At 46.9% G+C, this 15,460-nt stretch overlaps 1 protein-coding gene across 1 annotated transcript; it reads left to right on the top strand.

Moving 5' to 3' along the window:
* Positions 1-79: 79 nt before the first annotated feature.
* Positions 80-12,119, top strand: SNAP29 (synaptosome associated protein 29). The gene is made up of 6 exons (XM_053279293.1): positions 80-388; positions 2,154-2,539; positions 3,965-4,161; positions 5,552-5,637; positions 9,869-9,973; positions 11,596-12,119. Exons 2-6 carry the CDS (start codon positions 2,303-2,305, stop codon positions 11,751-11,753), a joined length of 783 nt encoding a protein of 260 aa, XP_053135268.1. The 5' UTR covers positions 80-388; positions 2,154-2,302; the 3' UTR covers positions 11,754-12,119.
* The last annotated feature ends 3,341 nt before the right edge of the window (positions 12,120-15,460 follow it).

Genomic DNA, 15,460 nt, shown 5'->3' on the forward strand with positions numbered 1-15,460 from the left:
TTGACTTCACTTCCGGGATCCTACTCTGGCAAAAACCATCATCTCACACACCTTCTTTTCCTCCTCCCTTCGCTGTACTCTCTTGTCCCCCTACCCCATAACTTTTTATTTCCCCACTGCAGCTGCGTTTCCCCTGAATTCTTATTATTTCAAGGGGAAGAGAACGGAAATCTACCGTGATAATTCCATGCCCCCCCGTGGAAACAGGAATTGGTTTGTTCCGACCGCGCCCACTTTGTTTACTATGCTCCTCCTCCCTCTGCACCACACACCCCCGTCGCTTAGAGGTGGTTTGGCCCAGGAGGTGGGAGGGAGGCGCCTCCGCTCTTGCTGCTGCTCTCGTGACGGGAAGAGAGAAGAAGGCGAAGCGGCCTCTGACAGGACGCTGGTGGGTCAGCTCTGGGGAGAAGGAGTGGGGAGTGGGGGGCCCGGGAATTAGGAGTGGGGCAGAGGAGAATGCCTGGGGGACGGGAGGGAGGGAGGGAGCTGGGGGAGGGAGGGGGAGCAGGGTAAGGGGTGAGGGAGGGGAGTGGGGGGCTGGGGGGGTGAGAGGGAGCAGGGTAGGGGGTGAGGGAGGGGAGTGGGGGGCTGGGGAAGCTCCCTCCCAGAAGCTAGCAGATACTGGTGGATTGAAACTAAGGAGTGTGTGTGAAGGGGAGGGGGAGGGGGGAGGGGAGGATTTGGGGAGAAGAAGGGGGGTAATATTTTTTCACATATTGGCTCCAGTTTTTTTTAACAACAACAGCACCCTGTTCAGGTTATAGGTGTAAAAGGATCCCCCTCTCCCCTGTGATTTCTATGCCTCTTCTCAGGAAATTAAAAAATAAAATAATGCCCCCCTGTCCCCACAAGGCTCACAATCCCCTCTTTTCCCCCAACAGAAGACGACTCTTGAGTTAAGATGACCCCAGGGGTGTAGCTACAATTGAACCCGGGGGGCAGTGAATGCCTCTCCTCCTACCAAGTATATAAGAAGCACCGCTTAAAAGGTGTTTCTGTGCTCAGTTAACAGGAGGATGTGTTGTGTTAAGACGGCCTTGGTGACCCCAATTGCATTTGGAGGTTAGGCTTGACACATCCAGAAGAAGAGGCTATGTGAAATTTATTTATTTTTCATTTTTTACATTTATATCCCGCTCTTCTTCTGATGAGCTCAGAGCGGTGTACATGGTTATTTTTATAATAATAATAATAATTAATTAATTTATAATAATGTATTATGAGCAGGCAGCTTTTTCACCTCTGAGAGCTTCAGAAGTGCCTTGTGTTTGTTTGTTCGTTTAATGCTGCAATCTGATAAGGAAAGGAAATTCCATGGAAATCGTGGCTTACCATTGTCCAACCGTCAACAAGTCCTATTTATTTTTGTGAGGCTGCCAAGAGATGGCAGTAAAGATGACTAGAAGGATCTTCCGGTAAATGTGAATGCCTTAGTGGGTTGATTTAGGATTGCTTGGAGAGCCTCATCTGTCTGTCTTTTTTCCTCATTGCCATGGTGGTCTTTGTGTAATGAGATCCCAAACTAACCTCTTGTTTTGTTAAGAATTAATGCTGATGAAGCATGCCTTCAAAATGACGATTGATCTTGAGACGTTAGCACTGTGCAGTGACTCATCTCGAGACCAGGAATGCTGTATGATTTACCAGTAATGTTGAATCAGATTCCAGCAGAAGTACTGTCATGTCATCTGGCACGTGTCGTTTATAGTTTGGCACCTTCTCTTGATGATAAAGAACTTTTTATAACTGTAATATAATTGTAAAGTATGGCAGGAAGGGCAGGCAACTCGGGCCAAAGGGAAGTGTTGACACAATGGAGGAAGTTACTTGTGCACTATCTTTCAATTTTTGTTAATAAATTGCTGGAAATGATAACTGTAGTTCAGCAACGGCTGGAGAACCGAGGTGGCCTACCCTTGATCTAGCAGGGTGTTTTGCCTTGATCAGGCTAAACACTGTCTGATTTATTTGATTTATTTATATTCGGTTAATATACCGCCCTTCCTGAAGTGGCTTAGGGCGGTTTATGTTAGAATAACAAACACAGAATGAAACCATTAAAATCAAGAAACATTGATAGAGGTTGGTATTTGTCGCAGCAAGCCATTTTGACCACAGTTTTAAATATTAGCACGACTTTGCTTCTTTTACAGGGTTTGCTTTTCCCATCCCATGGATGCCAGCCATCTCTGAAACGAAGACATCAGTCTGGAAAATATCAGTGTGAATTTTTTTGTTCCCCTGCGTCTGACACTTGTCTACATTCTCACTATAAAGGGGAATTTAACTGGGAGGTGGAATTATGTCGTCCCATCCAAAAAGCTACAATCCCTTTGATGATGACGATGACGAAGACTTAAAGCCAGTGAAGTGGAATGATCGCAGTAATGATTGTAATGAACCTGCTGGGGAAGCTACAGACAGGCAGAGGTACCTGCAGCAAGAGGTCCTGAGGCGATCCCAGGCCACAGTGGATAGCACTAACCGGTCACTGTCGCTCATCTATGAGTCTGAGCAAGTTGGAGTAGCCGCATCAGAGGTAAGCAAGGCTTCTCCAAGTATTTTATGTACTAGTGGGTGATTAAGTGCCGTCAAGTCATTGTCGACTCTTAGCAGCTACATAGATAGATTCTCTCCAGGATGATCTGTCTTCAACTTGGCCTTGAAGGTCTCTCGGTGGTGCCTTCATTGCTGTTGTAATCGAGTCCATCCACCTTGCTGCTGGTCATTCTCTTCTTCTCTTTCCTTCCACTTTCCCTAGAATTATGGACTTCTCAAGGGAGCTGGCTTTTCACATAATGTGTCCGAAGTATGATAGTTTGAGCCTGGTCATTTATGCCTCGAGTGAAAATTCTGGATTGATCTGTTCTATGATGTATTGGTTTGTTTTCCTGGCTGTCCATGGTCTCCTCAAAGATCTTCTCCAGCACCCAAGTTCAAAAGCGTCAACACTTTTCCTATCTTGCTTCTTCAAAGTCCAGCTTTTGCAACCATAGAGTGTCACAGGGGAAACCATGGTCCAAACTATTCTAGTCTTTGTAGGTGTAGGCACGTCACGGCATCTAAATATCCTTTCCAAGGCCTTCATTGCAATCCTACCAAGTACTAGTCTGCGGCGTATTTCTTGACTGCTGGATCCTTTACTGTTGACTTACTGTTGACCATCGACTTACTAGTGGGTAGCCCAGCAATAATTCATTTTAAGAACGGTAATCGTAATACCAGTCTTACAAACAATTCAAGTATGTGTGTAACCCGATATACCGTATAACAGTGATCCTCGCTATTTTCCAAGCAGGAGCCACTTGGGCCAAATAAACATACACTTCAACATGAGAACCATTCCCCATATGGGAATCCCTGTTAGAGGAAGCACTGCTTGGGCATTTCTCCGTTTGTCTCATTTGCCAAGCCTTTCAGAATCTTGTTTTGCTTTCTGGTCTGAAACCTTCTTTCAGTTCTGCTTTTCCATTGGTGCATATGCCCTGCTCTGCTCAAGCTGAAAAGTACAAGCAGCTGCTATTTCTCGCTCTATTGCTAGTGCATAGAGCAGGCATCCCCAAACTCCGGCCCTCCAGATGTTGCTGAACTACAACTCCCTGCATCCCTAGACACAATTTTTTGTGGCTGGGTATGCTGGAAGTTGTAGTTCAGCAACATCTGAGGGCCGCAGTTTGGAGATGCCTGGCATAGAGGCTAAAAGACAGATGTGAAATGAAACTTCTTTCCCATTTTTCTGCACGTTATTTTCTGTTTAACATTTTGTTCAGCGCTGAACAGGATTGTGCTTCTCTCTGTGACCTCTGGGGTAAACCATATCAGTCACTTATTTGTGTTAAACATATTTATATACCGCCCAAACATATGCTCAAGGCGCTTTGCACAAAATTAGTGAGCAAACGAATATCTGTGAGCAAATGTATCTCAGTTAAAAAATAAAATAAAATCCTGTAACTTTCTGCAGGAGCTTACACGACAAGGTGAGGTCCTGAAACGCACCGAACAGATGGTGGATAAGATGGACCAAGATCTAAAAACCAGTCAGAGACACATCAACAGCATTAAGAGCGTGTTTGGCGGCTTTGTCAATTACTTCAAAGCCAAACCTCCAGAGACCAAGCCTGAGCAGAACGGGGCCGCAGAATACCAAGCCAGCAACAGGTGAGTTTATATTTCACTCATTTCCAAGGAAAGATTTACAGTATGCAGCATGTGAAAGCTGCTTTGTGCAATTGGGCCTCAGTTTTGTGTTTGAAATCCGAACCAAGGCCCATCTAGTCCAGCGTCCTGTTTCACACAGTGGCCCAACAGATGCCGCTGGGAAGTCCACAGGCAGGAGTTAAGGGCATGCCCTCTCTCCTGCTGTTACTCCCGCTGCAACTGGTATTCAGGGGCATCCTGCCTCTGAGGCTGGAGGTGACCTATAGCCCTCAGACTATACCCCCTGTACCCGTTTTCCCAAGAAAGGTGTGAAGTGCAAAATAATGTGATATCATCCTTGGATACTGAGCCATCGCCAGGAAGCTGGGTCTTTTGTTTTAAACATAACTATCTGAGGATTCAAAAAGAGTAATTCTCTGGGAGCATCTGCTGAATGCCCAAGCCTGTTTTCAACAAAGCCAAGAAAGATGCAAATTGCTCTGTAATGTAAAATCTGCAAGAAGCCTGTCTAACATAGTAGTTGACTGGTATTTAAAATGTATAGCTGGCCGTTCTCCATACACACGACTCGTTTTTTGCTGCTACATTCAAGTGATCCATGCTGTTGTAAGATCAGGAACCCCTGCAACTGGTATTCAGAGGCATTTTTCCTCTGTGGCTGGAGGTTTAGGGAGCAGACTGTAGGATTCTGCATATCCTCCCCTTTCTACCCCACTCCTCTTGCACAGAAATCTCCCCTGCTGCTACCTGATTTCATTGCTGTGTGTGACTGTTAGCAATCCATGTTAAATAAAATTGGGTGTGCTCCTAACTTTTTAATCGGGTATCTCAGAGTTAGTTTCTGAATGTGTCCAGGTTCATATTACCTAGGCTGGAGATGGTTGCATATAAACCAAATTCAGGGGCACATGGAATAGGACCAACTGATTCAGTCCATGTTTCAGCATTAAGTCTACTCCACGACATGGTAAATAAGGCTGACATGTTCTGTGTGAAAGCTCAGAGAAGTTCTTCTCTCCCAGAGGTTTTATCATTTGACTTGGGAAGACTTGTATTGGGAAGACCAGTCTTGGGAACGTCTGGCACATTGCATTTTTGGACAGAGCTAATTGAATAGGTTCTCTGTTGCATCCCAGACATAGTTTTCCGTGGACTAGTTTTGGTCTCAACATGGCCAGTGAACTTAAGTGAACTTGTGCTTTTGACTTCAGCGGTTGTTTCATTGTTCCCTCCAAAGGAATAGAAATGAACGATGGTGAAACTCTGCCAAAAGCTTGAAAATTTCAAAAGCAAAAGCCATTGCTCTTAAAGCAAACTCTGCTTGAGTTTGGAGACAGTCTCTGTGTCTACAGGTTTGACTCTCTTCTCCCCCCTCCCCCTCTGTCTCCAGATTAAGAGAAGCCATATCTGTCAGCAAAGAGCAGGAGTCCAAATACCAAGAGAGCCATCCAAACCTGAGGAAGCTGGATAACTCAGGTTTGTCAATCTAGCATCTTCTTCTTTATATATAATTCGCTAAGGCATACCCGTGGCTAATCCCATGTACAGCAGCTCTCGCGAGAGTTCGAAGAGCTGACGGAGGATAGGAAACGGCGGCAGAAGGAAGGAAACAGCGGCGGAGGGGAGTGGACGGGGAAACGACAGCACCGGCAGACTGGAGGAGAAGGGGGCAGGCGGAAGAAAATGGCAACAGTAGGTGGGGGAGGAAGGAAACGGCGCTGGGGCAGGCGGCTGGGCAGGGAGAACTAGAGGCTCAGATGCTCTGCGCCCAGCCCAGCTCGTTTTTAAAAATCTCTAGTCCTGATTATTGCTCTAGCTTGACTATGTAGCCATTTTCATGAACCTCCCCTAGGCTTGTGATTACTTGAGGAGCGTATATAGCTAGGCCAATCTACTTAGGCTGTTTACCTTCTTTTGGGGGCATATCTGCTGTACTGGTCCTCACTCCAGTACAGCCTGTTTGCTTCATTTACTTGAGCCCGGCGTGATATTGCATGCATATTTAAGAACTGCGTGCATTGGGAAATGTGGTTCTGCAGCTGGCGTTGTGTGATTTGGGGGATTTTTTTAAAACCATGTAATGTTACATACCTTGAATATTCAAGGAAATACCAGTTCCAGAAAGATAGCCAGACAGGGGTGTATCAAGGTTTAGAGTAGGCCCCGGTTCAGAAAATGAAGATGGGCCCCTCCCCTTCTCTTCTTGAGGGCGGCACAAGGGAGAGAGGAAAGAGCACGCAGTCATCCAGCTGTGTGGGGGGGGCTCCCTCAGGGACCCAGGGACAGCGGAAGCTGCCCTATACTGAGTCAGGCCATAGGTCCATCTAGCTCAGTATTGTCTTCACAGACTGGCAGCAGCTTCTCCAAGGTTGCAAGCAGGAATCTCTCTCAGCCCTATCCTGGAGATGCTGCCAGGGAGGGAACTTAGAATCCAGAAGCTCTTCCTAGAGTGGCTCTATCTTAGGAGAATATCTTCCAGTGCTCACACATCGTCTCCCATTCATATGCAACCAGGGCAGACCCTGCTTAGCTAAGGGGACAGGTCATGCTTGTGACCACAAGACCAGATCCCCTCTCCCTTTGTGGCCCCCCCATTCAATTGTAGCTACACCCCTGTAACCGTACCTTGCAGCAGAAACAAGAGAGAGCCTGTGACGCCTCTGAGACTAAAAATGTACTGTGACAAAAGCTATTATGGGCCCGTTTTTTTCAGACATATTGAGTGGCAACTTCTGTAGATAGATGCATGTGTCAGGAAGACAGAGAAGAGAAGAAATAAGACCGGTAGATTGGATGGTTTTTATTTTTGTTTGGCATTTTTGTTTGGCACTTGGTAAAAACAAAGGACCAAGTAGTAAAAGCAAACACAGTGTTTTGCACTAAGTTTTCCTTATCTGCAAAATCATTGATTCAGTCCTTTAAGCTGCTAATCGCATACCCTAATCCGCATTGTGGGACTCTTGGCATGTTTTGTTTGGTCTTGTCAACAGACAGAGCTGTGAACTTCTGACTGAGAAACCTCTCTTTACAGCTAGATGCCGCCCTGTTTTGATTGTTCCCTCATGTAACTAAAGCCGCCTTCTGCTTTCTTACATGTTGAGTGTCAGGTATTTGAAGCATCAGAACCGTCTGTAGCAGTCTCCAAGGGTGCATTTGAAGAGCGCATAAACAGTTTGCTGCTCTTTTTAGATCCTGGTTTGTCTCCTGGGCTGTAACAAGCTCTTCTACTGAGTGTTCTCTCAATTTTTTTTTCATCTGTGTGCGGAATGAATTTTGTTCTGGGCCCCAGTATCAAGGCACCGTGCGTGTGCGTGCATTCAGAGTGGGGCCTTCCTGGTTCAGCCTGAGCGGGATCTAAAATGAACTGAGCGGACATCAAAAAAACACGTGAGCGCGTGCACATGCCTTAAAGAGGGAGCAGTGCTTCTACTTCTTTCCCTTGAATTAGCAGCAGGCCTTCCAACAGAAAGGTGTTAAATCTATTTATTAATGTTAAATCTGTATGTTCGTTCTCTCTCTCTCTCTCTCTCTCACACACACACACACACACCCCTTGCAAAGACTCAGTGTAGATTACAAAGCTGTATTTTCAGAACGTTTAGAGTAGGGTTCTGCAACGAGCATCTCGTGGGCTTCGTCCAGCTGACCGAAGGGTACCATCTGGCTGCTCCTCTCTCTCCCCCTCCCCCACACAAGCGATGTGCTCAGGGAAAGACAGATGGGTACACGAAGAGATGGTTCTGTTTCTGCCCTCTCCTGCGTCTTTCCCCCTCCCTCTGGCCGTGCTGAACTGTTTCTGATTTGGCGCGTCGAGAGCCAGTTTCAGGTTGGGAAAGCAAAGGTGTGTAGGAGAAAGGACAGGCAGAAAGGCACAAGGAGAAAGTCTCTTCCATATGGGCTCATAAGAACAGCCCTGCTGGATGAGGCCCAAGGCCTATCTCGTCCAGCCTCCTGCTTCACCCAGTGGCCCACCAAATGCCTCCGGGAAGCCCACCCACAAGAGATGAGGGCATGCCCTCTCTCTTGCTGTTACTCCCCTGCAGCTGGTATTGAGAGGCATCGTGCCTCTGAGGCTGGAGGTGGCCTATAGCCACCAGATTAGTAGCCACTGCTAGACCTGTCCTCCATGAATTAGTCTAATCCTCTTTTAAAGCCATCCAAGCTGGCGACCCTCACCGCACCCCGCGGCAAAGAATTCCCTAGATTAATGATGCACTGTGTAAAAAAAAGGACTTGCTCTTGTTTCCCGGCCTTCAGTTTCATGGGGTGATCCCTGGTTCTCGTGTTGTGAGAGAGGGAGACAAATTTATCTCTGTCCACTCCGCACCATGCATAATTTTTATAGACCCCTATCATGTCACCCCTTAGTTGCCTCCTTTCCAAAGTGGCCGCCTCTACCACATTTTCATTTGCCCATGCCTAGGGAAATTATTGTGGGGGCAGGGGCATGTAGTAGAGGGCCCTTGTCTTTCTCAGCCGGGTTAAACAGGGGAGGGATAGGAACAACATAGGAAGCTGCCATGTACCAGATCAGACCCTTGGTCCATCTAGCCCAGTATTGTCTACCCAGACTGGCAGCGGCTTCTCCAAGGTTGCAGGCAGGAGTCTCTCTCAGCCCTATTTTGGAGATGCAGCCAGGGAGGAAACTTAGAACCTTTTACTCTTCCCAGAGTGGCTTCATCCCCTGAGGGGAATCTCTTACAGTCCTCCTCACACATGGAGTCTCCCATTCAAATGCAACCAGGGTAGACCCTGCTTAACAAAGGGGCAAGTCATGCTTGCTACCACCAGCCCAGCTCCACAAGACCAGCAGCTGTGTGTATGAGGAAGGTAATACTTTTGCTCCCCACTTCATGGAGACTCTTCTTGGTTTGCTATGGAGAGCGAGTCAGCGTGGTGTAGTGGTTAGAGTGCTGGACAAGGACCGGGGAGACCCGAGTTCAAATCCCCATTCAGCCATGATACTTGCTGGGTTACTCTGGGCCAGTCACTTCTCTCTCAGCCTAACCTACTTCACAGGGTTTTTGTGGAGAGAAACTTAAGTATGTAGTACCCCGCTCTGGGTTCCTTGGAGGAAGAGCGGGATAATAAAATGTAAATAATAATAATAATAATCCGCCGAGTTGCAATTGCCTGTTGACAAGATCCCCTGCTGATCAAGGCTCTACAATCTGTTGAGCTTTAGGAAACCAGACCTTAGAATAGTGTTTTAATGTGGCCCTGACTTGAGAGATGGCCATTTCTATCTAGATTTCTTTTTGGTGCCTACCCCAGTCTTGCATGTCTTCAAGGAGAACCCACATGAAACAGACTGAAGTAGCCTAGCATTGGGGGAAACAACTTGTTACAGTAATGCTTGACAGAGGTCGAGTTGGCCTCTTAGTTTCTGTGTCCCTACTGTACAGGCAATACACTTGTCAATACAAGACAATAGCTTTGTGATTCCAATGGTCTGAATGGTGACTGATAGGTCTGAAAGAGTGGGTTGTGTTGCTCACTTACAAGTAATGATCAACTGAATAGGAACCACTCTCTATATTAGTACAGGGTAATTAGAACAATATGAAACCATACTAATGCTCTCAAAGCCATGCCTGCTTCACAGGATAGCGTTTTCTTTCAGAACTAGCGCTAGCAAGGTTTTCGTTGTTAATGATGGCAATCAGTAAATATCTAAAAGCGTGGTATTTCCTTCTCCGCCCCCCAGATTATAGTTCCAGTGCAAACAATACAAATCCTTCTGTCCAGTCTGATGGCTACCCCAAGAATCAACATCTCCGAGCTTACCACCAGAAGGTTGACAGCAACTTAGGTGAGTAAGACCAGCCTGAGTTTCCGAACGCCATGTTCCCTCTAATAGAGATTCCCAGATGTTGTGGACTACAACTCCCAGAATCCCCAAGCAAAAGCCCTTGCAGCTGCGGATTCTGGGAGTTGAAGTCAACAATGTTTGGGAATCCCTGTTAGAGGAAACACTGGCTTTGGTCGCCAGGCTGAAAACCGTGGCTGCCTCTTCTAGTGCCTTGGCCAAGCAGCCGCCAAGGAGAATTGGCTTGCCTCCCTTTTCCACAGGCAAGGGAGATGCATTCTCCTCCAAAAGGATGCTACAGGGATTCTCAACATCTGGTCCCCTGACGTTGTTGGACTGCAACTCCCATCATTCCCAGCCTTGTGGAATCCAAGGTTGAAAACCTCTGAGATACTGCTTTTTGACTGCACAAAACTGTCCTCAAAAAGGAATGTGCTGACCTCAGTGGGATGGGAATTCTTTAGGAACACAGAAAGCTGCCTGAGACCAAGTCACACGAGTGGTCCATCTAGCTCAGTACTGTTAGCAGGAACCCCTGCTAAATGAGCAAAGAGACACCTTTTAAAGTGGTGGTGCTCTTCTATTTAGCAGAGGGAGAGCAACTGGCCCTATCCATCCCCAGCACAGCATCCCTCCAGTGGCTGTTGCTGGTAGGTACTAGGGCAATTGCATCCCTGGATGTTTGCGTCCTGTTTTTTTGCATCCCGGACAATTGCGTCCCTCGTTTGCTGAGTCACAAATGAGGCGCCCCTCATGTGCTAATTGATCAGTTATGCTAATTAGATGGGATTAGACGGGATATGTTTCTTACGAGGGGGTTATTTTAATCAACAATCTCTTCTTTAGGGACACAATTGTCCGGGACACAAAAAAAAGGAACATCCAGGGATGCAATTGACCGGGATGCAATTGACCGGGATGCAACTGTCCTATCACCGTTGCTAGTATCTGTCTTGTGTTTCTTTTTAGATTGTGAGCCTTTTGGAAATAGGGGACCGTCTTATTATGTGTTATTTATTTTTCTCTGTAAACCGCTTTGAGAACTTTGGTTGAAGAGTGATATATCAATATTCGTCGTCCCCACACTGACTGGCAGCAGCTCTCCAAGGTTTCAGGCAAGAGTCTTTCCCAGCTCTACCTGGAGATGCTGCCAGGATGGAACCTGGGACCTTCTGCGTGCAAAGCAAATGCTCTACCAGTGAGCTATGGCGCCATCCCCAACAAGAACAGTCCTAACATAAATATTTTCTTATTTATTTGCCCTTCCAAAACTGGATCAGGGCAGTTTACGCAGATAAATAATAAATAAATGAGATGGATCCCTGTCCCCAAAGGGCTCACTATCTAAACAGAAACATCAGATACACACACCAGCAACTGTCACTGGAGGTACTGTGCCGGGGATGGATTTTGGCCTAGGCTTTTTGCAGACTAGAGCCCATTATAAATGCCCCTTCAGCCCCAGACCATTCAGAAATGAAAACGAGTGTGTCTGTCGACTCATCCAACCCCTTTGCCCAGAATATGTCTGGAGCAATACTTTCTTGCACACAGACCTGCCCAAATGTTCATTGTGTTTCTCGCTGCTGCTAACTTCCCTGTGTCTTTGGTCTGGTCTCTTGCAGACGAAATGTCCTCTGGCCTGGGCCGTCTCAAGAACCTTGCTCTTGGCTTGCAGACTGAAATCGATGATCAGGATAGCATCCTGGGCCGTCTCACCACAAAAGTCGACACACTAGACATCAACATTAAGAACACAGACAAAAAAATCAGGCAGCTTTAAAGAGTTCAAGCCTCCATCGCCAGGAAAGGACTCGGTGGATTATATGCAGCAGTGTTTTGTCCTGCTGTTGGGAAAATAACAATTTTCTTATGTTGGTATATGTGACTGACTCGCCTTGTGATTAAACCTAACCTTAAGTGCAATATGCGAGGTTTAAACCACCTTCTTTAATGTGTTCGTGCATTCGGGTGCTTTTCAGTAGTACTTCTGATTTGAGCTAAATATTCCCATTCTGAGCAAACACTTTCCAGCTTTTTCAGTGTCATCCTTTTCACTGGCCTTAACTGTGGGGAGCATTGATTAGGTTTTGACAGTAGAGTGAGCGTTTATGTATGTAGTCAAATAAAATAAAAAATTTAAACCCCAGGATTGTCCCCTTTGCTAAGCAGGGTCTGCCCTGGCTTGTGTTTGAATGGGAGACTACATGTGTGAGCACTGGAAGATATTCCCCTCAGGGGATGAGGCCACTCTGGGAAGAGCACCTACCTGCTTGCATGCAGAAGGTCCCAGCTTCAATCCCTGGAAGCATCACCAAAATAGGGCTGAGAGAGACTCCCTCCTGAAACTGTGGTGAAGCTGCTGCCAGTCTGGGTAGACAATACTGAGCTAGATGGACCAAGGGTCTGACTCAGTATATGACAGCTTCCTATGTTTCTATGAGATGTAGAGCAGCTCTAGATTATTTCTCAGCATTTTGGAGTTTGCCACACCACGTGCAACCCATTAAAATGACTTTCTTTCTAAAGGTATGGCTATGTCCCCAGAATCAAACCCATGATCTTAACAAAGCAGTGACTTGCTGTTAATCCTCAGATGCCTAGAAATAAATACACTAGGTGTTTTTTTAAAAAATGCTCTGGGTATAAATAGCCTGCTGGAGTTTGACTCATAAAGCATCTACAATTCTTGTTATTCCTTTCATACTCTGAAACGCTCTTGCTGAGACAGAGCTGGAGAAGGTGATCCAACAAATTAATCTTGTCCACAGTGTTGGCACTTCTGTGGTGTGGCTTCTGTTTTTAGTACAGGGCCTTTGTTGGATCAGACTGTCAATAGATCCACTGTTAGATTTTTCCGTGTGACAGAGTTGCAGGGTGCAGTGAGAAGAAAAGGAAATGCATCTCTCTTCCCAGGATATTAAACGTGGTTCACTTTGCCAGCAGGCAGGCTGAGAAAGATACACATAAACGCATGCTACTGCAATGATGGGCAAAATCTGTTACTACCATTTTAGAACTTGCTGGCTTTGGATTCCAGATGGAAACACACACACACACACCCCACTCCTGCCCTGTTTTCTGTATTGTTCTTAACATTTGTTCTCTTTCCAACATCTCCTTGCTCTTTGGGTTTTCTCGCTCCATGGCTTTCTCTGGGTTGCTTTCCAAATTGGGGTGGGGAGTGTCTTATGGGGAGAAGGGCTGTGCTCCAGCATACACAAATTTAGCCTGTAACCTGTAGCTGGCCGCCTTCTCACAGACTACATCTTACACCATCTGCTGCTGCAGAAGGCAAGCATAACTCGGCCAGAGTAAAAATAAGGTGGCTTTCCAGTTCTATGGCAAACAAATTCCTTTATGAGAAGAAATATAACTCCGAAATTGATGGTGTCCCCTTTTCCTGGAAACAGCTGAAGCTGCTGGAAGCTTGTGCTTTGTCCTTATTATTATTATTATTTTTTAAAAAATTTATCTGTAAAGTAGCAGTTTAGTTGGCAACTCCTTGTTTTCGCTTCAATGTTGGGAAAAGCCTCTTTAAAGGTGCTTTATTACTAATGTGTGTCTTAATTGGGGGGGGGGCAGCCATCATGGCCCCAATCCAGAGAACTGTGTTTAGCCAGAGAAACCTGCAGCCAGAGGGGGAAAGGGTTTTAGTGTAGGTGTGTGGAATACTTACATCTTTAGTCCTTTCATTTGTAAAATGGTCAACATGTGTCTAGGCTGTACTAACTTGGACTGCGGTGGAGTGGGGCTCACGTCAGGCTTCCTTCCAAGGCAGGGCTGATCAACTTTGGCCCTCCTGCAGACACCTCCCATGATCCCTGGCTATTGGCCACTGTGGCTGGGGATCATGGGAGTTGTAGTCCAAAAACAGCGGGCCAGGGGGGGGGGCAAAGTTGAGCAGGCCTGGTCTAAGGTGCGCACACACGTCTTTTTTTGTCTGCTCAGTTGATTTTAGAGCCTGCTCAGGTTGAATCGGGAAGGCCTCGCTCGGAATGCGTGTGTGTGCGTGGGACGCTGCGAAGCTCATTCCACACATCGATGAGAACAATTAGACGGACTATCAGATCACATGACTGAATATTCCTCCAAACAAAATGAAAATCTCCCCATAGAACAGGGGGTGGGCAAACCTGCCCCTCCAGCGGTTGTTGAGTTCCATCTTCCGCAGCCACAATAAATTCTATGTCTGTGGCCTTGCTCAGAACCCCGACTCAACTGATACTGAGGGGCGATGAGGCTGCAGAATCACACTGCTTTGTCGATAGCACCTGGTGGGCGTGATCTTGGCAGAGAAAAACAGAGTTCATTGCCTTAGATCAGGCCTGCTCAACTTAGGCCTTCCTTTTTTTTTTTTTTTTTTTACTACAACTCCCATAATCCCCTGCCACAGTGGCCAATAGCCAGGGATTATGGGAGTTGTCGGCCAACAGCTGCCCGAGGGCCAAACTTGAGCAGCCCTGCCTTAGCGATCGGTAGGTAAAATGTCTCCATTAGCTTGCAAACACATGCCAGAAAGGGATCTTTATAAAGCAGGGCTGTACAGCTTGGCCCCTTCTGCAGATGTGGGACTACAACTCCCATCATTCATTGGCCACTGTGGCTGGGGAGAACGGGAGTTGTAGTCCACCAGAGGGCCGAAGCTGTGGCATTCTTCAGGACTTGTCCAATACTTGTGAGTTCTGCAACGCCCTTTCCTAGCAGAGGTCTGACCTTCCAGTCTGCGAGCATTTGCAGAATCTGGCTTGACAGCAAGACTACTTGTCAGACCAAACCTACAGGAGGTGGGCCCATACAACATAGCCCACGTGCAATTCAGAGTGAGGCTTTCCCGATTCAGCTTGAGCAGGATCTAAAATTAACTGAGCTGGCGTTAAAAACAACAACACTTGTGTGCACACCTTAGAGGGGACACGGACATGAGCGCCCCCCCCCCCCCAATCCAAATTAGTACAGCCGAGACACCCGTTGACTATTTGATTATGGCTTCAGAATCCAGGCACCGTCTAGCTAAAGACTGCTCCGGCGGCCGCCCCAGCTGGATCTCCTCTCTCTGGTTTTGTGCCCAACGGACGGCACCTTCCCAAACCACTTTGTAAAAGTTGGTCACAACTCCCGCTTCTCTGTAATTAAGGGGCACGAGGGTTAGGATCTCTTGCCGCGAAGGCCAGCGGAGTTCATCGGAAGTCTCTCGCTGTGATGAGGCTTCTCTGGTTTTCTGGAGAGCCCAGCCACTTTCCCCTGGAAAATGTGGTTCACGGCCTGGACGGTTGCCCAGTGCACTTAATCACCCACGGACTTCCCTCGAGCTCTTGGTGTGTTGCTTCTTCCTCTTTCAAAGTGGACTTTTGCAGACGAGGGAGGCTGTACTCAGTCCAGTCATTTTGGTCCTGAGAAGCAGCTCACACACACACACACACGCTTTCTTTCGGGCTGGGGAAGCATTTTTCTCTGGGTGCTTGGACCTAGAAATCTGATACCAGCTCA

The sequence above is a fragment of the Hemicordylus capensis genome, chromosome 15 (genome assembly GCF_027244095.1).
Source record: "Hemicordylus capensis ecotype Gifberg chromosome 15, rHemCap1.1.pri, whole genome shotgun sequence".
NCBI lineage: Eukaryota > Metazoa > Chordata > Lepidosauria > Squamata > Cordylidae > Hemicordylus > Hemicordylus capensis.

What these genes read in the sequence shown, in the direction of transcription:
- SNAP29 (XM_053279293.1), top strand. Translation starts at nt 2,303, where the DNA reads ATGTCGTCCCATCCAAAAAGCTACAATCCCTTTGATGATGACGATGAC. An exon ending in GAATACCAAGCCAGCAACAG is followed by an intron (nt 4,162 to 5,551) that starts GTGAGTTTATAT and finishes CTCTGTCTCCAG; the next exon opens with ATTAAGAGAAGCCATATCTG. An exon ending in GAGGAAGCTGGATAACTCAG is followed by an intron (nt 5,638 to 9,868) that starts GTTTGTCAATCT and finishes TCCGCCCCCCAG; the next exon opens with ATTATAGTTCCAGTGCAAAC.